This window comes from Aricia agestis, chromosome 13, assembly GCF_905147365.1.
Source record: "Aricia agestis chromosome 13, ilAriAges1.1, whole genome shotgun sequence".
Taxonomy (NCBI): domain Eukaryota; kingdom Metazoa; phylum Arthropoda; class Insecta; order Lepidoptera; family Lycaenidae; genus Aricia; species Aricia agestis.
Genome location: NC_056418.1, coordinates 3866014 through 3889520, shown reverse-complemented (window position 1 = coordinate 3889520; position 23507 = coordinate 3866014). Strand labels below are relative to the sequence as shown.

General features: G+C 37.0%; 1 protein-coding gene across 1 annotated transcript; it reads right to left on the bottom strand.

The window, feature by feature from the left end:
* Window positions 1-487: 487 nt before the first annotated feature.
* Window positions 488-5335, bottom strand: LOC121733060. Its single transcript, XM_042123158.1, has 9 exons — window positions 5155-5335; window positions 4977-5074; window positions 4132-4317; window positions 3455-3569; window positions 3094-3166; window positions 2268-2415; window positions 1712-1847; window positions 1003-1155; window positions 488-652 (listed from the first exon to the last, which is right to left on the bottom strand). The coding sequence occupies exons 1-9, from the start codon at window positions 5239-5241 to the stop codon at window positions 488-490; spliced, it is 1161 nt and encodes a 386-aa protein (XP_041979092.1). The 5' UTR covers window positions 5242-5335.
* Between the last annotated feature and the right edge of the window lie 18172 nt (window positions 5336-23507).

Sequence of the window (23507 nt, the reverse complement as noted above, 5' to 3'; positions counted from 1 at the left end):
TCAGCGAGCGCGACGTGTAGATGATGCTGCAGGCGGGTGGCGAGTGCGGGCGCGGCGTGCGCGTGCGCTGCGCCGCCGCACCACGCCCGCACGCGGTGCGCCGCGCCGCTCAACGCGCCGAGACCGGTCACGAATAGGTCCATGCCCCTGTGGATAATTTATAGAAGATTTTAATAACTACTCGAAGAGAATTGAATCAACTCGGCCTCATTAAGACTTGGTACCTTCGACACCGATCGTGCGGTGGCTGAATTTGTAACTAACCAGGATCGAGTTTGTTGTTTGATGTACTTTATTCAACACAAAGTCATGGCCCATTACAGTTTTTGATGTTCGCTTGATATTTCATGAGGATACCATTTTGTATTTTTAGGCCCTTACTGTACGTGTGTGCATCCCATTTTTGGGGTTTAGCATGAAAAAAAAGACACAGTACTGTCTTACTACGAGTTACGACACAGCTTAATAACATCAACACGTCTTATACTCACTCCATCCTCTGCACTCTCAAATCATCAAGCTGCGCGTACGGCTCCCATCTCGTCAGGCCTACGGTAAGAGCTAGATGCACCGCGTTATGTTCTATCGCCGCGGCGAGCCGGCCCCCGCATGACACACCCATCGCCCGCATGCGGTAGCTCTCGTAGCCTATCTGTAAAAAATAATAATTGTCTATGGATATTCAATTTTTAAATTTCGTATTACAAAATATATTTTTTGCATATCGATAAAAAAATAACATAAACGGGTCTTCGATCTGAAAATCTAAAAATTGTTTATTAGTAAATGTTGAGAATATGTGTAAAAATGTTTAGGCAGCATCACTAACAATACTATAGTTTGTGCGTTCTAAGATGATATGGGTGACAGTTTTAATGTTCCTTGCTACGGGTTTTTTTTTACAAGAAAACTAAAAAACTAAAAAAACTGCCTAAAAGATTATTCGAGAAATCGATGCCAGCCCTCACAAAGCTCGGCCATTAGCTAGTTTATTAATATTACCTGTAAGTTTTTAATCTTGAGTGTGACATGGAAGCTGGTCTTCATGGGATCGGGACGTGTAACGCTAACGTCGTTGATCCGGTTGATGGTGGCGAGGTTCTTCACCCAGCCTGCCTCCGTCTCGAACTTGCCAACAAACGATATGGAGCCTATCTGAAACGAAATATTGAGGATACATCACCTTTTTAACTCAATTGTTTTTATTATTCGAATCGTAATTTTCCCGAAAAAAGTAGCCTACATACTTCATTGTCAACTACTTTGATGTAAAAACTGTGCCAAATTAAACAAACAACACGTTCAAATAAACTCCTGAGCTTAATAATGTTAAGTACAGTAGAAACTCGAAAATCTGGCTCTGATTTATATGGCCTTGCGATTATCTGACTACCATCGGAATATGTATCTCTTAATAATCCATACTGATATTATATGTCTATCTGTATGTGTCTGCGCCCAAACCGCTCAACCGATTTTGTTGAAAGGTATGAAGATACTTTAAGTCCCGAGAAAGGACATAGGACTTTTCATCCCGCAAAAATGTACGGTGCGATATACAAAAATTTGTGCAACGGAGCTGTGGATGTCAACTAGTTTCTAAATAAACATTGATTTTCTGTGTAATTTTCAACAAACATATAATATTATGTACGGTATAAATGCACCAACCCTCTTTATTTAATACAATATACATTTTAAAAAATCAAACCTTGTGCATAAATGTTGCATGTATCGGCGGCAATTCTAATACCTCTTGACAGGTCTGTAATAGCGTTCTGCGCATGTTTATAAGAATCATGTCGACCACTCTGTTTCCATTTATCGCCAAATTATCCACCATTGTACTGAAAATGTAACGCTTCAATAAATATATCGGTTAGAGCTATTGACCTGATGGCATTGTTGAAAAACTGAGCGAAGTTACTCCAATATAAAAAGTAAAGTCATTGTCTATTGTTTTTTGTTTATTCTCATTTTGAATGTTTGAATTTAAATTCTTTACAAACTTTTTGTAATTCTTATTTCTAAATTTATAGCAATTTTTTTAAATAAAAACCTTGTTATATTAAAAAACGTACTTATACCAAAAAACATTCAACAGATGTACCATCGTAAATTACTTAGGTCCACCATCTGCCTAGGAATCAACTTCCCTGATAGTATTTACTACCATCAAAGAAATGAAATCTGTGCGAGAGTACCATGAAGCTAATATAGAGCTCTATAATAGCTTCATGGAGAGTACACAATATTTTTAGCAATACCTGTAAGCCTCGAGCATACTGGGGTTACAGCACATCACATCTGACACACTGGTAGCTTGTTTGAGGACCTGCCCTAAATACATTTCTAGCTTCTGACGCAGTAATGAAAAGAGGGGTAATGATATAGCAGCGGTAAGCGGGAGATCATCTAAAAAGATAAGCACACTCATTAGAATTCCATTTATAAATATAAAATACAATCTTCTTATATATAAAATTCTCGTGTCACAATGTTAGGCCGCGTACTCCTCCGAAAAGGCTTTACTGATTTTAACCAAATTTTATATGCATATTCAGTGGGTCTGAGAATCGGCTACTGGGTATAAGTGCATTTGTTGAATAAATAATAGTAAATTATTACAACACGAGTCTGACGGCGACCATTGTTTGTGCGACGGGATAGCGATGGACATTGCCATGGTGACATACTTATTTAGTCACATCAATAAAATAATACGGGCGAAATACTTTATATGGCAAAGAAACGTTGGCGGGACTAGCTAGTATATTATATAAATATGCAAATACACTTTCAAATATCTAAAGCCGACTTGCACAAATCTAGATTAAAGTTAACCTTAGACATAGAGGAATAAATGTATGGCTGGTCTCTGCCTTAGATTAAATATTGTATTATATTATATCTCTTGTTCTACATATTTAACAAGAAAGGTAATTTTGATATTTAAGCCAGGGTTGACTGGAAGAGACTGCTTGTTAGTAATAAGTTCGCCTTTTGTGCATCATCAGAATATGTTGTCTTATGCAAAATGATTTTATTTTGTATTTTTTGGTGTGCAATAAAGTATTATTGTATTGTACATACCAATGTGTTTCGCCAACTGTTCAGTCGTGGTGAATTCGTAGCCTCCACCTCTCTGTGGTGACGGCCATGATAGCTGCACACAAAATTATATAATATATTTTCTGTTACTGTTGACTTTTTATTAAAAACAAATACATGTATTGATAATTTAATTTCTATTATTTGCAATCTTATTTGCAATCACAATTAAGGAGATACCTACAGTCTGATGACTGTTAAATAAATGGATGACAAAGAGGGACTTGTGAAAGTCAGGACCATTTATGTTCTGAATATAGAAAATGTTATGATTTGTGTAAAGATTTTAAAACTCAGGATATAACACCATTTAACAGGCAGAAGTTTTTAGGCGTCAATTTACCTTGACTAGTACTTCATCATGAGTAAAATCAATTCCAGGGTTGATGAAGGAGTAGGCATCTTCCTCTATCACAAGACCAACATTCACTTCAGCCACTAGGTTTGATAGAGAAATGCTGTAAAATAATATTAGAAAGAAAAATTTGTAAAAGAAGAATCTTAGTTCATGAACAATATTTTACTGACCAAATAGTTTAAAGCATAATCTTGAAGTTCACACAGTATATTTGTGAATTTTTATAGCTGATAGTACTTAATTAATTTAATTAATTAATTTATTTTCTGTGGAAAGCTGAAATGGGATTGGGCGGGTCATATTAGCCGTATGCATCCTGACCGCAAAGATTGCCACAGACTGGGTACCTGATGATGGACGACGCCGCCGCGGTCGACCTCGCAAAAGATGGCGCTATGAACTTGACACATACAAGCCAGGTTGGCCGACGGTGGCGATGGATCGGGATGAATGGAAGGACTTGGGGGAGGCCTTTGCCCAGCAGTGGGACTGCATAGGCTCTTAAAAAAAAATCATCCTATCCAAGAATCACCTTAGTTTTACTTACCACATTTCCTTTATCATGGCAAGACCTAGGTTTTATAAAATTATGAGTGATTTATTTATACACAGATTTATGCCAAAATGTTTTAAATGTTTTTTATTATAAGTTTTATACTTACACAACATGTCCCTCTGCCATAACCGGTATGAGGTTGTAGAGGTTCTCATTAAATGCACTGTAAAGCCCCTTCACACTCACTTCTCCAAGTGAACATCGTAAACTAAGCTTCATAGACTTGAGATCCAATGACAGGGCTTGTACGTGGAATGTGGGAGACTTAACAAGTTCCAGTCTTGATAAGTTACTAGAAAAACAAACTAATAAGTAATATGATACCCTTACATAAAGCATAGTGACAACAAACTTGTTACTAACATAATAATATGTGAAAGCATAGAGTAAGATTTAAAGTTTCACAAAAATGTTTAAAAAGTAATCCCCTTACCTAAGAATAATAAAAACTAAGGAAAAGTAACTCCGTCAAAAAACATGCTCCACAATACTTGTCAAAAAAGTGTACCTTAGTTAACATTTCAATACATTTGCAATATTTAGGTGACCTTGAGCGGTACTAGGCTGACGTTACATGACAGATCAAAAGGAACCAAATTTAAAACGGTAATCGTAATAGTATGGGAGTTACGATTCTTTAGTTTTTATTATTCGTAGCCCCTTACTTAAAAAAATACTCAATAGAAATGGACATGTTTTATACCTTGTCTGATATATTGGAAACTCTTGGGAAGCCTTTTTTTTAGACAAAGACAAAACATGGTCAGTTTATATGTTTTTTAACTTTTTTATTAATAAGGGCGTAAATATTAAATCTCAATCAGTACAAGTTCAAGTCTATCATCAATGCTAATGACTTTTATCAACATAAACATAATTAATACTATTCTATGCATTCTATGACTATATTTTTTCTCTTTTTCCAACTGATTACCGAGTGAAATTACTTACACTTCTGTGTTTTTAGCAAAATATGAGGTGTCTTCCAATGTGTCTGATTTTGCAGTTTCACCATTTTTTGTTTGTTGTAACGCGACGTTGGTGAAGCTCTAGAAAAATTGTAATTAGATTATTAAACTTGTTTTTTAAATAATAATATTAATAATGCTAAAGTGATATGGATAGTTACTCTTTTAATAACATCTTGCAAATTCGGCTGTACTTTAGTTAATAGATCATCTAGCTCTTGTTCAATATTTACAGTTTCTTCCTCCATAGTGCACACACATTACTTGCTTAAATTTTATTAATTTATAATGCAAAATCACCGAAAATTTTCTAACATATTGCCCGAAACAAACACAAACGATTCCAACGAAATCCTTTTTGACAATGACAGGAAACCCGAAACAGGTGGCCAAATGACAGCATGTGACAGTGATTGAATTTTATTTTTATTTTACCATCAAAGTAAAAGTCTTCAAAACATTACCATAAACTTTTTTTCGGGACAGGCAAAGGAAGCGTTGCCCTTACCATAAACTTATTATAGTCTGTCACGAAAGTGAAGAAATTAAAAAGTGGCAACATCGTTGTGTCCATTGAGGTACTATAGAATGGAGAGAGCCTTATATCGGTGTATAAGCATCAAAAGCGTGTAATGTTATGTCCTACTTACTAGGACATAACAAAGGAGTCGGTCTGCATATTTCATGTAATAAAAATGTTAATAAAGGTTTTAGTGAACATTTAATGCTAGATATTGTTGAGTTTTGTGGTTCCGCTAAATAATAAACTATAAGAATGGCCAAAGAATGCCTCAAACATGTGGATTTAACATTAAAGACGTAAGTTTTGAACAACGTTTTTTGGGCTTTTCAATCGGTATTTTTGTAAGCTAAAAAGATAATTTATAAGACCTACACAAATTTAGCACCCCATCGAAGGATTTTTGAAATCAAAATGACCTTAATCGATAGGTCTACGTTAGGTCTGTATAGGTCCACCATAATTTTCGTTAGTTCCCCTATAGTTTTTTAATAAATATTTTTTTAAATTTTTCAAAAAAAAATCATTTATCTTAGCACCTTATCTAAACCGAAACTGATTATTTTTTATATTTTTGCATTCTTTATCGTTAGGTCTATATAGGTCCACAAAAATTTTTGTTAGGTACCTATAATAGGCGACCTAATAAAAATTATTGTGGACCTATACAGACCTAACGATATAGAATGCAAAGATATAAAAAATAATCAGTTTAGGTTTAGATGAGATGAAACACCGAGTGTGAACCAATCAGTGAGGCCCATTCACTGCAGGACTGCCGTGCAGTCCTGCCGTGAATGGGCCTTTATAAACGTTACTCACGCAGCTAGGTAAATAAAAAGTGAAAATGTTTTCGGAAAAATGATCTTTTTGACTACTTTTAACAACATAAATCTATTGTTTTTTTTCTTGGCACCATATTATTCTGTTAATTTTTTCACCAATCAGTGAGGCCCATTCACGGCAGGACTGCACGGCAGTCCTGCAGTGAATGGGCCTCACTGATTGGTTCACACATGGTTCACACTCGGTGTTGCCGGCCGGAAACACCGAGTGTGAACCAATCAGTGAGGCCCATATATGGGGCTTTATAAACGTTACTCACGCAGCTAGGTAAATAAAAAGTGAAAATGTTTTCGTCTTTTTGACTACTTTTAACAACATAAATCTGTTGTTTTTTTTCTTGGCACCATAATATTCTGTTAATTTTTTTTTGCAAAAAATTATTTATGAAAAAACTATAGGCGATCTAACAAAAATTATTTTGGACCTATAGAGACCTAACGATAAATAATGCAAAAATATAAAAATTAATCAGTTTCGGTTTAGACGAGATGCTAAGATGCAATTATTTTTTTTTATAAAATTTAAAAAAATATTTATTATAAAACTATAGGGGACCTAACGAAAATTATGGTGGACCTATACGGACCTAACGTAGACCTATCGATTAAGGTCATATTGATTTCAAAAATCCTTTGATGGGGTGCTAAATTTGTGCAGGTATTTATAAGTTTATTAATCCCTTATTCGTGCTATATATGTCATTAGTGCTAAAAATTGCATAGCTTTTTACGTGTGTTTACGGATTCTCATCACTTGAACTATAGTTAATCGATATCATTAACTAATTGACTTTCTTTCCTGTATCATAATGTGCTTCGAAATAATCGAAAAATAGAAATATTCAAGAAAATAAACGCTCACTACTTGTATGAAAATAAGCACAAAATGGCCACGCGATGACGGGCTAAGACTACATCTATACTATAATACTTTATCTATGGTTGTGTCATCCCTTTTAAATCAATCTAAGAAAAAAGGGATGACACTACGATGTTGCCACTTTTTAATTTCTTCACTTTCTTGACGGACTATAATCTTATTACTACATATAATACTAAAAAGTAAAAATCTATAGTTATCTAAGGTCTACCACAAAGATGGTCTACCAGAATCTGATGGCAAAAAGTGAAAAAAGAAAATATTGACTCTAGCAATACCGGGGTGATTGGAATAAAACATTTCGATCCTTTTATAGGGTTCCGTACCCAAAGGGTAAAAACAGGACCCTATGACTAAGACTTCGTTGTCTGTCCGTCAGTCTGTCTCCAGGCTGTATCTCAAGAACCGCTAAGCTAGACTTCTGAAATTTTCACAGATTGTGAATGTGTATATTATCTGTTGCCGCTATATCAACAACATATACTGAAAACAAAATAAAATTAATATTTCAGGGGAGTTCCCATGTAACAAACGTGATTTTTCGGCCTTTTTCGCTCTATATCAGTAGGCACTTGAGTTTTTCACACATTCTTTTGTTATATTATGTGTACTTTAATATTTAATAATAAGTAATATTAAAATAAAATGAAAATTTTAGGGGGGCTCCCATGCAAAAAACAAAATTTTTAGCCTATTTTTGCTCTGTATCGGTACAGAACCGTTCATGCGCGAGTTCAACTCGCACTTGGCCGATTTTTTTCCTTATAGAGGCTGATTCTGTGTGTGAAACATGCAAATATAAAAATTTAAGGGGCCGGGTGCCATCGAAATTCTCATATATACGTAATACCAAAATCATTTTCACATACGAAAATATTTAACATATTGTTTGAGTTATTTTTCAGCTTAAAATAGTAATTACCTAGGTTCCTGCACCAAAATTTACTACAAAATATTTAAACACTAAAAAAATGTAGTAAAACACTAAAAATATATAAGTATAAATAAATAGTAAAATTACTACAAAATATTCAAATACTAAAAAATATTTTTTAGAGTTTTATTAAGAATATTTTTTGAAAATCTGCCATCAGAATTTGGCATCAGATCCTGGTCCCTGGTAGACCTATAATTTTTAGTTTTATAACGGACGATAATGATTTACGAAGTTCAATTTGTTAAAAGTTCAAATCTCTCTGTCTTTCTTTAGCCATTTGACTCGCTCATTCGATTTTCTGGGGTACCGTAAATAGGGGGTACTAGGGTCTGCAGGGAGAATTGGGTCAAAAGTGTGACCTTTTTAGAAAACCTAATTTCCCATAGTATTTTAATTTTACACTCTATGGTAAGCTTTTTTATTTAAAGCTTACAACATTGTTTATATATTCTGGCAACATTTGCTCGTCCTGTCATTGAATTTGATGAAAATAACGGTCTTCAAAGAGTTGAGTCAAAATCGTCTGAAATTTGCTCCGAAAAACATTTTAATTTTCTTTACTTATTTGGAATAATTGTGTGAAAGTGAACATCACATCCGTTATAGCGGATATTCAGGCATTGAATAAGTAAGAAAGTAAGTGGATTTAAGTATTTTTTTAAATAGTATTTAAATTTTTTATCACTAAGGTAGTTTTAAGAAAAAATCGGGGTGTAAAGGGTCGTATGTGGGGGAAATTGGGCCGAATATGGGTTTAATAGGGACCTAATTTGGATGAATTGGGACGCCTATGGGTGAATTGGGTCTTTATGGATAGGGTTGTCACGAATCACGATGGATATATTCTAGTATTATTATTTTATCATCATTGTTCGTACAGGTATTTGTTGTTTAAAGGGGAGAAAAACCATGCTTTGGCACGAATGGACCGGCTCGACCGGATACATACCATCACCTCATAGAAAACTAGCGTGAAACAACGCATGCGTTGTGTTTTGCTGAGTACGTGAGGGATTGGGAATTTTAAAGATCAGGAACGCAAGTCGCAACACCAGACGAGTTACAAGACGACGAAGAAGAGTGACTCAATATTTATATAAAAATATAATAATAATGTGATAATGCTTGATTGGATCTGTTGTTTGATTTTGTACTAATTCTTGTATAATATATACCTCATACCTATACAGCTATGCCAAAAACATTATTTCATATAAGTACCTACCTGAGTAGGTAACTAGTAACTACCTATTTGGAAACATCAGGAAAGTGGCAGCCCTAGCAAAAATGTCTATTAACCCCATATGCGTCCCTTTTCACCCCAGACTGTGGGTGAATTGGGTCTAGTAAGTTTTTGGACCTTTTTGTATATTTTATTTAATAAACTAAAATTGTAATGTATTGCAAACAAAACTAGGAACCACCGGAACTCTATTGATAAATTTTTTTCTTATTAATCTTAAGATAAAGTCAATAAAAATCAATGTTGAACTTGGAAAGTGACCCGATTCCCCCCATTTTACGGTACTTTTTACCTCAAAAACTTAATTTAAGTATAAGGTAACTTATTGTCAAGTTATTGTAGCACTAATACAAAGTGAAAACTGAAACGTCATAAAAAATTTACAGTGAATACAGAGACTACGATCCCTTTCTTTACATTTTATCAGCTTTCAACATAGACTGTTGTATACAAGGCTCGAAACAAAAGGACAACTGACCACAGTCCACAGTCTACAACCACTGCGTACCGGTGACCCTGTTTGCGGCTAACCTATGGGGTTCTCGGCTTCTACTAATGTTTCTATGCATTGAGCTTGGTTTGCAGGCAGATAAATCAACAAGGGATTATGTTATACAATGTACAGTGTAGAGTTTTGTTGTTGAGTATTTAGGTGCCATAATATTATACTTATTACTTAGTATAAAGAGTCTATCAAATGATTGATTAGTGAATTAGTTAAAAAAATGTTAATTAAGGGCCAACCCACACGTACCACCACCACACGACAACCATAACCACATCATAACCACACCACGTGGTCGGGCGTATCTTTCGTATTGTAAATGAACTGGACCATTCACGCGTACCACATTTTGCAGTCGTTGTCGACCTCTTGTATAGGGCCCCCGTAAGGTCTACTGGCGCCTGTGTGCAAAAAAGGATTTTGGCGTCTCTTTAGGCAAATTTTTTTGGTCCTTGGTTTTGGCGCCCCTAAAGATGACGATTTGGCGCCCTTAGAGGATGGCGCTCGTATGCATTGCACACATTGCACATATGGTAGCGGGGGCCCTGCACTTGTATGATACCGACCACATCGCAACCACGGCCGACCACATCGCAACCACAACGTTGCGTCGATGCAATGACAGTGCGCACTGCGCGCACACCGCCCGCGCTCTTCCCCCCTGCGTTTCATTGGCTTTCGTACGTAACCACATCGCAACCACTGGCGACAACGCAATCACGTCGCGCGTCGGTGCCACAACGCAACTACAAAAAGCTGCAGCGATACCATTCACACGTAACCACTGCTCGACGACATTCTGTCGTCGCGATGTGGTGTGGTTGTGGTACGTGCGGGTTGGCCCTAAGTGGTATGTTATAGGTAGCATGCCGTATAATGCCTGTCCTTGGACGATTGTAAAAAAAGTGTACAACTGGCTAATCAATTTTCCCGCCAGTGAAATCTTAGCAATTCAAATAAAATAGTCGGGGAGGCAATATCGTATTGTTAAATTCGTGGGCCAGCAGCGAATATCTCTAGTGCGCGTATCCGACTCGGGACAAATAAGCTGAACCAGCTTCCGTCATTTGAGTCGAGTAATTTCCTACTTCCGCATCCGAACCCGACTTGAATCGGATAAGTTTTATTCTGTTCGATATTCGGTTTTGTTTTATTGCAACCCTACAGATTATTAAGGAAGATAAAGCCTGAGAGGACCTTTTGTCGAGATGAATTATTGAAAAACATTAACTAGTAATCCGTGATTACACCTACGGCCTACCCTACTTACAGCAAGTAGCAATTTAAAAATAATTTAGGTGGGCCAATGTTCAAGAAATCTCGTATTTGAAAAGAATAACACTAGGGTCTAGGATTTCTAGGAATTAAACTACAGTGGCGTAGCTAGCATTACGTGAGCCCCGTTTCAAGATGATTTATAGGGGCCCCAGTCCAAGAATACATTTTGTACACACTAGGAGGTCCTAGGTAAATAATGGTACATCACTGTTTACCTTGGCCCTCATTCATAGGGCTTCATAGATAGCATAGCTTCGCCTATGTTTGAACCTTACACTTACAAGTTACAATATCATGCTTCAAACACAAATTCACTACCTAATGGCGCTGGGAGTAAATTCTGGATTGTAATTGAATCTGTTTCCTCTGCCAATAAATTGTTCAATAAGTGATTTATCTCCCGCCTGCGTCCTGACAGCCAGCGAGTTGGACCCACGAAATATTAGACCCATCGGGAAGGGTTGAGCATCATTATGATCCTCTATGGTCATGATGGATGGCCATGATTGCGAAGCTGTCTGTAGCACAATCGACCATCATCGATAGGTCTTTACATGATTGTGATCGCTTGTATTGGTTTATCATGGGCCATGGTCGCATTTTGTTCGCAAAGAAGTTGATGCGCGGAGTTGCAACATCAAACAATATTTTGGTTCGAGTTTTAAGCTGTGGGCCTGGCCTGCAGGCCAGACATTTCATGTGCCAAAAGAAGTCCAGCGCGAACAGTGCTTAGATTTTCAAATGTAGCGTTATAGATATTTTGATCACGATAATTATTATTGATGATCGATAAACAATAAGAACAACTAAATATCGATTAGCCGACTAATACACAAGGAAGTTGGGTAATATAAATCACATGAACCCGTGACATTGGTCGATGGTCAAGTCAGAAACTTAGCGCGGTTATGTTTTTTTTAGATACAATGTTGTCCTGGTGTTGTGTGATATTAGATTAGACTTTAGCGACCCACGGTTAGTTTTAAAAATCTAAGCAGATCTCAGAAACCGCTTTGAAAGACTAGTACTTTAAGAACTGCGTGGAACAAGCAACACTTTCCCTCTCATTCTAAACTGGTATTCCATCATTGTATTCATCTGAACATACCCTTTGACTTGCAAACGCGCGTCGATTAATATTGCCGCCCGTGCTTATAATTAGGTGCGACGGTAGCGCGTTCCAATGTATAGAACGCGCCGCCGCCGCTCCCGCCCCGCTGCCCGCTGTTTTCGAGACTGAAGCCTTACACATTGCGTGCAAACAAAAAAATCTGTAAGGCATAGGCAAAATGCCAATAAATTGAGGGTTACCCGTAATATATCACATCGGCGCTGAGTCGGCGAGTGCATAATGACGTCATTCGTACCCCGGCACCGACGGCTGTACAATAGCTTCATTATACCTAACAGCTTGCTTGCCATTGTGCTCGTCTGCCAGCTAAATTGAAATAGAACGCCACAAGTCGGTGTTTTGTCGTCAAGGAACCGTTTTGTAAATGAAATATCAAGTAATTTTGATGAATTTAAATTTTATACGTGGGAGAGCCATGCTTCGGCACGAATGGGCTGGCTCGACCGGAGAAATACCACATTCTCACAGAAAACCGACGTGGAACAGCGCTTGCGCTGTGTTTCGCCGAGTGAGTGGGTTTACCGGAGGCCCAATCCCCTACCCTATTCCCTTCCCTACCCTCCCCTATTCCCTTCCCTTCCCTACCCTCCCCTGTTACCCTATTCCCTCTTAAAAGACCGGCAACGCACTTGCAGCTCTTCTGATGCTGCGAGTGTCCATGGGCGACGGAAGTTGCTTTCCATCAGGTGACCCGTTTGCTCGTTTGCCCCCTTATTTCATAAAAAAAAAGAATAACTAAAAATATTAGTTATCGATTTATATTTATGTATTCATCATTTTCACGCAAGCAAAAGTTTGGGAGTAAGTACTGTTACTACGGGATAGCCGCGATGGTCGTTGCCATGGTGACATACTTATTTAGTCACTTCAATAAAATAATATGGGCGAAATACTTTATAAAGCAAAACAACGTTTCCAGGGACAGCTAGTACTCTTATATTTTAATCTTAATGCCAACTTATATGGGAGTCTAGGGAATATTGTAAAAAAAATATTTTTTGTTAGTTATTACACAGCTCAATTATCTTTAAGTATACAAAATAAAATGCAGCTTTTAATTAGCTCGGTCTTAAATTCTTCTAGTTCCGTATGTTTCTGATTAGATCGTAAAAATACTTTTACGTCTCCGTATTACATTGTTTTACCGCCCGTGTGCTCGACAGGTTTACGATACTAGTAACAAATATCTTTATTTCAATATTTCATATTGTAAGAAATAGGTTTTAGCTTATAGTCAAGTGTGGCCTTAGGGGTCAATCACACCAAGAAATAATAAGACGCAAAGATGCACAAGCAAAGGTCAATTGTTTTGTACTTTGTAAGTGTAACGCTAGCCGACGCACTCTCTCTCACTCAGTAAAAGATATTATTGATAAAAGCCCTATACATTATCTGCCAAACTCTTCATTAATTAGCATTTAGTGTCTCTGTCTTCTGAGTAAAGCTTAGGCCAAACCTACGCGACCCGGCGACTGCGAAGCGGAGCGTCCAGTTGTCAAATGTGTGTTTTTTACACATTTGACAACTTGACGCAACTTGACGCTCCGTCACTGACGTGTAGGTTTGTTCTAAGCTAACCCGTCACTCGTCAGTCATGCTTCGTTGCATTTCGATTTGGTGTAAACTTAATTATTAAATTACTTAAGTTTACACCAAATCGAGTAACTTATATATTTTCTTAACACACACAACTCGGGATCGGTTCATATAGAAACCAAACTGACGCCACTTTAAAAAAAAATACATACAGCCGAACGTGTTACCTCCTCCTTTTTGGAAGTCGGTCAAAAATGTATCGCATCAAATAAATGCGTTACGTTCGAATTTGAACCCTGTATTTAGCAAATTTTATTATCATTACTAGATGTCCGGGCAAATGTTGTTTTGCCATGTAAAGTATTTCGCCCATATTATTTTATTGAAGTGACTAAATAAGTATGGCACCATGTCAACGTCCAGTCGCCCTCGAGTTGTAATAATATTGTTACGTGCTAGAGTTCGAAGGATTTGGAGAGGAAGACCTGCTGACTCTCTTGAAGACTTTATTAACACTGCACTAAACACTAGGTCACACTAAGTCTAAAACACTAAGCACTATCACTGTCCTAGGTCGTTGCAGAGTCGTAAGTTCACTGGTTCACTCACTATTGATCACTTGTTTTCACTCCGAAATCATCTTGAAGATCGCTCAGATCGAACTGAATAGAACCACGGCCCGTCCTCCTGCGACTATTTATGTGGGTCGAGGCGAGCCCTAGACTGTTCGAGAACATTTCTTCCCGAATGTACACAATTGGCGTAAACAAGTGTGGAATACTTCGAGAAGCTTAACGTCATCTAGTATCCAATAGCGGATTTACGCTGTCTGCGTTTATTCAATAAGTTGCGCTGGTGTGACGCTAGATGGCTCTATGTGTCCGTAACAATATACTATTATTTATTCAACAAATGCACTTATCAATATAAAAAGTAGATGTTGTCCGATTCGCAACCCTATTCGATATGTTCGCTAAGATTCACGAAAATCGATCGAGCCGTTTCAGAAGTCTTCAACCACGCACCCCGTGACACGAGAATTTTAAATATTAGGTATGTTTATTTTTTTATTTTTACGACTGCAGAAAGAGGAAGTCTCTATAAAAAGACACATAATATTTTAAGCCCAAGCATGACGTATTTACAATGCCTGCATACCTCGCAAGCAAATGAAAATGCACCATACATCATAGTAACGCTCACTGCGGGAGTACGCTGGAGCCGTGCTGGTATCGCGAACAAGCCTTATTTACTGCCTGCCTGGGTATTGAGTAGCGCCAGATAATTATCTGAGGTAGCGTTGTGCCGGTTCTAATGAAATATGGGAGAGATCTCAATATACACGGGGTGTAACATAAATTAGTAACATGATTTTTGATATATTGATATACCACAGACATAGATCAAGATAGATACCGCATGTGTATGTACTTCGCGTGCCATATCGCGTTCTTAAACGACGAGCAATGCTCCTCTTTCGAAAGTCTTTTCTTTAGTCTGCTATCGGAATCGGACGTCAATCGGAATTTTAAAAATGCCTAAATGCCTAAAAGTGCCGTATTGAGCTGTTGGGGGGGGGGGGGGGGCAGCATGAGCTGTCCCCCCCGGTGAAACACTGAACCATGATGTTCGGTCTTGAAATAAAAAATAAAAAACCATCAAAATTGACTTTTATCAGTCTGATTTAAAACATAACACGTTGAATTCCCACTTGACGTTTATTTTAGCTTCCAGGGGGGCAGCTGCCCCCCCGGCCCGTCGGCCGTCGTACGTCCATGTACGTCCATGAATAGACATACACACCATAAAACATTAAGTCTTGTCAGATTATTCGCTGTGTAAACATTTCTATTAGTTAAAGAGTACACCTATAGAATCTGTGATTTTGTCCGCCGATTTCATTGGTAAGAAACCAGTCAACTATAAACTTTACTTTAGAATAAGTTTTCTCTAGAACTCTGGGAACGCTCTTGTCTGCTATTTGCTTTACATCCAATCCTAGGTATACCAAAGTATACTTTGGTATTTTGTAGAATTTTCTAGAAAAATCACAAAGTAATGGTGTTATAGTGGCGGCTAATCCCAAATTAATTTATGGGAAACCGAGCGCTTGTTTACTTTCGTTACCTCATGATAACAAAAATATTACGCATAGAACGTATAAGCGCAAAAAATAAGCTTATTTCTTCAGGATCGATTATTTAACAAGTTGCTACTTGATATATAATCCGTAAAAAATATAACTCAAAGATAATTATAATGTATATAACTCAAAACTAAAAAAATACACTTAATAAGCTTTGAATACTTAATTGAAACAAAAAATATAATAGCGCCTATTATATGACATAGCATCGTCACTAATCTAATGACAGCTCATTTGTTAAGATCAGCGGGGCTAAAATGGTCACATTTAGCAATTCCTCTCAATAAATTCAGCACATGAATTGTCAAAACTGTCAAACTGATGAATGTTAAATTAGTAGACATGAATTGCAAGCAGAGTGACCATTTTGCAATAAAAAAAGAATCATATAATGATTCATAATAGTATTATTCTCTAAAGTGACCATTTTAGCCCCGCAGATCAGTAGTTTAGCATCTAAGAGCACACATACATACATAGCTGCCAAAATCATTATCCATCCTTTTAGCTTCGCCGAGAGTTACCACTTACCATTCTATACATTCTATGTCTTATCCATACCAATACTATGAATGCTAAAGTGTGTCTTTCTGTATGTTACCTGTTCACGTCGAAACCGCTGTAGTAATTTAGCTGAAATTTTGTATGGAGATACTCTCAGTCCCGGGAAAGGACATAGGATACTTTTAAGGCTGCGTTTCCACCAGAGATGTGTCGCGAGGAATGTGTGTTTGAGAACCAATAGAATTGCTTCATTGACGTGAGCTTGCCGTGACCTCGCTCAGCGCAGCGATTCTATTGCATCTTAAAAACACATTTCTCGCAACACACCTCTGGTGAAAACGCAGCTTTATCCCGAAAAAATGTACGGTTCCCGCGCGATAATCAAATTTTGGCGCAACGGAGTTGCGAGCGTCATCAAATATTTTTTATTTATTTGTTTATTCATTTATTTTCATATCATATATGACGTAATTATATCTTAAACATACTAAGCTTGTTTACCTTATTTGCGTACGTTGTAATTTCCGTAGGCAGATTTTTCTCTGTTAATTCTATGAAGCCCTCCGGCCTCGATAGATCTAGCGAGGTATAGACATAACATTAATTTCCGCTGCCTGTTTGTACTACGTGTTTGTACAACATTATATTAATATAATACGCAGCTTTTCCCATTCTATGTTTATACAATAATATAAACTAATATGAATCATTTATTAATCTAATTATTTTATACCGAAAATAAATATTGATACTATAAAAGCACAGATAAATTGAAAATAAAGACGTGTCCATTGTAAATATTGTATTTAAGATTTATCTACTATCCTCTCGAAGTGTGTGTTGCTGTAGGTCGACTGTACAACAACATGCTACGGTAGGTCACGTAACGCTCCGAACCGCTATGATCTGCTACGTTTCTCTACGACACGCTACGGTCTCCTACGTTCCTCTACGAAACGCTACGATCTGCTACGTTCTTCTACGACACGTTACGATCTGCTACGTTCCTCTACAACATTCTACACTACGTACTGCTACGTTCCTATACGACACGCTACGAACTGTGACCGGTGACGTTCCTCTACGACACGCTACGAACTGCTACGTTCCTATACGACACGCTATGAACTGCTACGTTCCTCTACGATACGCTACGAACTGTGACGTTCCTCTACGACACGCTACGAACTGCTACGTTCCTATACGACACGCTACGAACTGTTACGTTCCTCTACGACACGCTTCGAACTGCTACGTTCCTCTACGACACGCTACGATCTGCTACGTTCCTCTAGGATACGGTACGCTACGAACCGTTACGTTCCTCTACAAAGCACTGCGCTACGAAGACCTAGTATCTGCTGCGTGCTACTACAAACTATAGGTATTTTACCCATAGACAAAAAATATCAACAATTAGTGGCAAAACCATTTTCAGCCGTAACCAGCCAAAGTTATCCTTAATAAAGCTTAAAATGGATTTAATTTGCTAATTATGGTGGTAATGTGTATTATATTTCGATGTTTACGATGGTTTAGTTTTTTTAAATGATTAAGTTTATTTCATTATTAAATACATAGTCAATTTTTTTAATTAAATACAGGATGTTATACGATGCCTCATACCGTTGTATGAGGCATCGTATAACATCCTGTACGCAAGGCAAGTAAGGATTTAATGATCCCAAAATATAAAGTAACTTTATTATTTCATATTTTATTACCGTACAATTTTTCCGGGATGAAAAGTAACCTACGTCCATTCCCCGGACTCAAAGTATCTCCATGGCAAATTTTAGTAAAATCAATTCAGTGGTTTGGGCGTGAAGAGAGACAGACAGACACACTTTTAGATTTATAATATTAGTATGAATAGTGTAATTTTTACGTTATAAGAGATGTAAAAAAGTAATTGATAACCTCCTTTTTTAATCGGTTATTTTAACTCGGAATCAGTTTTATCTCGTACTAACGAGCGTGTCACGCGTCGACATGATGAATCGACGCGACATCGATATCTCGGAGCACTTTCCGATCACGATCGAGTTTGATCACGATGACAACTTTAATCGATTTACCCAGTTGACTTTAATCGATGTTAAGCGTTGTTCTTAGGGTCAATTCAGACCGCAACGAGACGCGTAGTTGCAGTTCTGTATTGAATTCACAGATTTGCACGACGTCTCACGCAATTGAAGTCTGTAAATTCAATACGCTTAAACGTAAACGCTTCTACGCGTCGCGTTGAAGCGTTTACTCATGTTTGTGCAATGGAAACTTCCTTAAGGGCCTGTATTCCCAGAAACGGACGATTTTCAAGATTCAAAAGAGACAGTATTAATAAATGAATGAATGAATGAATGAAAATACTTTATTGCACCAAAACAAATATGATATACAAAACTTAGTAACTATAAGAGTAAAAAGTACAGAAGGCGGTCTTATCGCTACAAGCGATTTCTTCCAGACAACCTTTATTGTAAAACTATAAAGTAACAGTAGTTTTAGATGGTAGGTGACTACATAGACAGCTAAGAGTACAAATTTTTAAAAATATATAAGAATATATTACAAGTACATACATACAATATACATACATAATTATATATTATATATTATATACATATACACATACATACTAAAGAATACATACAAATATGTACATACAAACATAAATAAATAGGAATAATACAATACAGATAATTATCAGTTATTATGGACTAATTGTGACAAAAAATATTCCTTGACGCCATTTTTAAAAACGTACGAGGATTGAGCACGTCTCAAAGATGTGGGCAATTTGTTCCACAGATTGACAGCACGAGCCGTGAATGACGAGTCATAAAATTTTGTGTTACGAGTGGGTGGTATTAGTGACATATTAGTGTTTCGAAATGTTTTAACACTGTCATTTAACGGCCGTTCCCAATATTTGATCTATCTCTGGTTTTGCCCTACTAGAAATAGGAATAGCTCACATTAGACATTAGAGACATATATTATATGTCAATTGTGAGCTATTCCTATCTCTAGTAAGGAAAAACCAGAGATAGATCAAATATTGGGAACGGCCGTTAAAAGTAAAATGTAAACCTTTCTTTTAAGTAGGGTGGTGTCTTAAGGTCATACAAAATATTATATAGACACGACAGTATGTGAGCATTCCGCCGAGGTCGGATTGGCAGCCACTTGAGTTTGACACGAAATTGGGAAATGTGATCATATTTTCGCAAATCAAAAATAAATCGTATGCAGAGGTTTTGGAGGCGCTCAAGTTTATTTAGCTGCTCCTCAGTAGACATAAAAATATAGTAATTTAAATTCTGAAAAAAATATATGTGTTAGTTAAGGATCTAGCACAGTGGAATTTATATTCCATTACACAATATCATGAACTTCACTCGATAGACACTTCATGTCACTTTTAAATCTTGAAAATCGTCCGTTTCTGGGAATACAGGGCCTTAAAGCTGAATTGACCCTTAGGGTCAGATCGCATTGTGTTCTTCTAGTGTTATCGTAGGTCTGTGTGTAAGTACACAAAATTTCATCATAATCAAATGGGCCGCTTTTGAGGAGGAAGGAAACAAAAACCGCGATATGACAATTTTATAGACATACCTATGTGACACTCTAGATATACATAACATTTACACAATTTCCAAAGAAAGTTTCTTAATTTCTCTGATTTTTTCCGTAATCCCACAAATCCCTAATAGCTAGCATTGTTTGACACCAAAACTTATTCAACCTTGAAAATTAAATGCAAAAAGAAAATTAAGCTTTATGAATATTTAAAGGAAAAATTTGATTATGAAAGGTTCATTAAAAAGCTTCGGGGCTTAAAATTTTTAATTAAAACATTTATTTACCTTAATTTAATTTGAATGTAGATAAAATTTCCAATCTGAGGTTGATTAGAGGTTGAACCGCGGTGGTTATCATACACGACTGCGTATCCTTAGAATCTACGTTTACTTTTATTACAAAACTGCGCTAAGTGACATTGCATTATGAATATTAACATTTTGTCAGTGTAACTAGAATTTTGGTAAGCTGATCTTTCCTTGTTTCTTATCCATTGAATATTTCTACATAAGTAATATTAAAATTATCGTTATTGAGATAAGAATTACATAATATACAGCTTTTTATTGTATGATCTACATATATTTCTACATAATATTGACATGACTAAACTCAGTTTAGTATATTTTGAGGCAGTGTACATTAACAAGATCTGCATACGATGACATCGCTGCTAACTACTAACGAGCCGCACTGATCGTAATACTTAGGGCCTTTTCACACTGGCGATTAGCAAGTGATTTGAAAGCGATGCGACTGCGCAGCGCACACGCCGCGATGACGCCGCGATTGCGCGGCATGCACGCAGCTTGCCTTCGGTTTTTTTGAACTTAGCAGCAAAATGGATTCTGACGTCACTCCCTAGACGAGTCTACTATATATACAGGGTGTAACAAAAACAAGTGATAATACTTTAGGGTGTGTGCGTGTTCCTTGCACACGCACACGCCCTAAAGTATTATCACTTGTTTTTGTTACACACTGTATATATATATATATATATATATATATATATATATATATATATATATATAGACGAGTGTACAAAATGGCGTCCACGCCACGCCGCGACGACGCTGCGCTGTCGCAACGTGCACGCGGCGCAATCGCGGCGTGTGCGCTGCGCAGTCGCGTCGCTTTCAAATCGCTCGCTAATCGCGGGTGTGTTAAGGCACTTAGAGCTGATATTAATTACACTTAATTGATATTCTATTGCGAAATTAAATGGCTTTAGCTTGGCTTCGGTTGTTCATAAACAAATTGAATAACCGTTGTTTCGAAGTAACAGACCTGTGAACTTGTAGAGCGCCTCTTTACTAAGCTGTTACGACTTAAAAGTGGCAAAACGCGTGTTCTGGAAGACGATCGTTGTGAAATATTTGTGTGAATTATTTTTATGTCTACATCACCAATATATATCTTTTAGGCCGGCAACACACCCGCAGCTCTTCTAATGTTTCGAGTGTCCATGGACGACGGTAGTTGCTTTCCATCAGTGACCCGTATGCTCGTTTGCCCTATTTTTATAAAAAAAATATATAAGTAAGTAAGCCCCCTTATGATAAAAAATCCACGTGTAGAGACACATTATTTTCCTTGTCTGTCAAACCCATTAAATATTCAGATTTCAGGCAAACTAGATATATATATGAATAAAATCTTAAAATAATGTCTGTCGGTCCCTTAATGTGAAGGAATGTTAAGTTATATTATTATTAAAAGAGCGTTGATAAACGTTTAAATATCAATAAAGTTCCAATCTCTTTATTGTGACTAATATTCTTCCAATTTTCTCTTCATCCAATAAGTTTGTCCAACTACAAATTAATGCCCAGTATCCGGAATGACAATATAAAACAACGTGACAAATATTTGTCTGCGCCTGTCTTCCGCAAAGCCTTCGAGAGCCCCTGTCTCGCAGGCTTTACCCTTAATACATTGACTAACACGTCCCTAACAGAATAGGGCTGCCAGAAGTGAAACTTTTTTGACCCCAATAAAAACAGTTTATATAAAATGTGTCCCATTTGTGCCAGCCCTGCGAGAAACAAAAGGTATTGGGAAAGTTGAGATTTAGCCGCCTTTATAATAAGCTCACAGAAATGTCATTACTATGGGATTTGGGCGGATCCTTTGATTTTGTTATTTTTGTTTTGACATGTGAAATATGTGTGTTTTTTGTGGAGCGGTGATTTTTATTTGTGACACTCTTCGTCTCGAAAAAGCTTACGAGAATTTGTTTGATCATTAATAGCATTCGATTTCGTATTAAAGACAGCGTGCTATATTATGATATAGTTATCTTCTCCATAATACTTCACCATTATAAATTACGATTAGCCATAACATACATCGACAAAAGTGAGTCTAATGCCCATTTTCACTGAAACTTGGTTGAGTCTAAAATATTTATAAACACTAAGGCCCGATTCGACCAAACTTGAAGACACACGAGTATAACTATCATGAGAATAATTTTACTCCTTTAATTGATTCTAGGGTATTATCGTTTGCATTTGACCAAGTTGCTCAAAGAGTATGAAATAAAATGTCAATTATAGTTCACAATGACACCGACCGTGACAGTTGAACCCTGTTGTGCAACTATTCTCAGTTTAATATTTACTCCACCAAAAAAGCCCGTGTAAATATTTACTCCCGTGTAATTACCTCATTCTTGGATTAAAAGTTGGAAAAACGCAAAACCAGCTTACTATTAGATTAGGAGACAGTTATACTCGAGTAAAATTTTACTCCAGTTTGGTCGAATCCGCCCTAATTGACAGACTTTTCGCCTTTCTTGAACTGCCTAATGTCTATTTCAAGTTTAAATGGCTCATTTAAAAATGCACCGCATCGTCTCGTCACGTTGCAATTCGACCTGACCCTTAGCATTAGGGTGTAGTTGGTGAAAACTAGTAAAGGATTATGTAGAACAATCTAATAAGTTCAATTTTAAAAACTCTAAAGCAGCCTGGTGCAGTTTTCCTTGCCTTAGTTATGAGCACTTTTCGGAAATTCTGAATTTCGGAATCCATCGTTTGGATGTTAAACAACCAAAGTTTTGCCTCATTAAACTGAACTTAGGCCAACACTGTCGATTTGCATTGCCCCAGATGAATCTGGTCGCACAAAAATTATAACAAAGAACTGAAGTTCTTTGTTATAATTTTTGTGCGATCGCCGACGTGTTTTTAACCGTCGGAAACATAAGTCTGACGTATCCGTCTGTCTTTCTATGTGTGTGCGTGTGTGCGCATCTAAACAAAAGGTCTTAATGTCTAAACACACCATGCCGAACTACCGCGGCGGAAGTTCGGCATGATTCCGTCTGAAATGTATTTTAAATTACCGATGACACACCATGCCGAAATTACGCCGCCTACGAATAATAAAAGTA

Excerpts from the sequence above, each read along its gene's own strand:
- LOC121733060 (XM_042123158.1), bottom strand. The coding sequence starts at position 5,241 with ATGGAGGAAGAAACTGTAAATATTGAACAAGAGCTAGATGATCTATTA. Across the intron at positions 2,416-3,093 it reads ACAGTTGGCGAAACACATTG|ATGATCTCCCGCTTACCGCT; the intron begins GTATGTACAATA and ends TTATCTTTTTAG. Across the intron at positions 1,156-1,711 it reads ATGCAACATTTATGCACAAG|ATAGGCTCCATATCGTTTGT; the intron begins GTTTGATTTTTT and ends ATTTCGTTTCAG.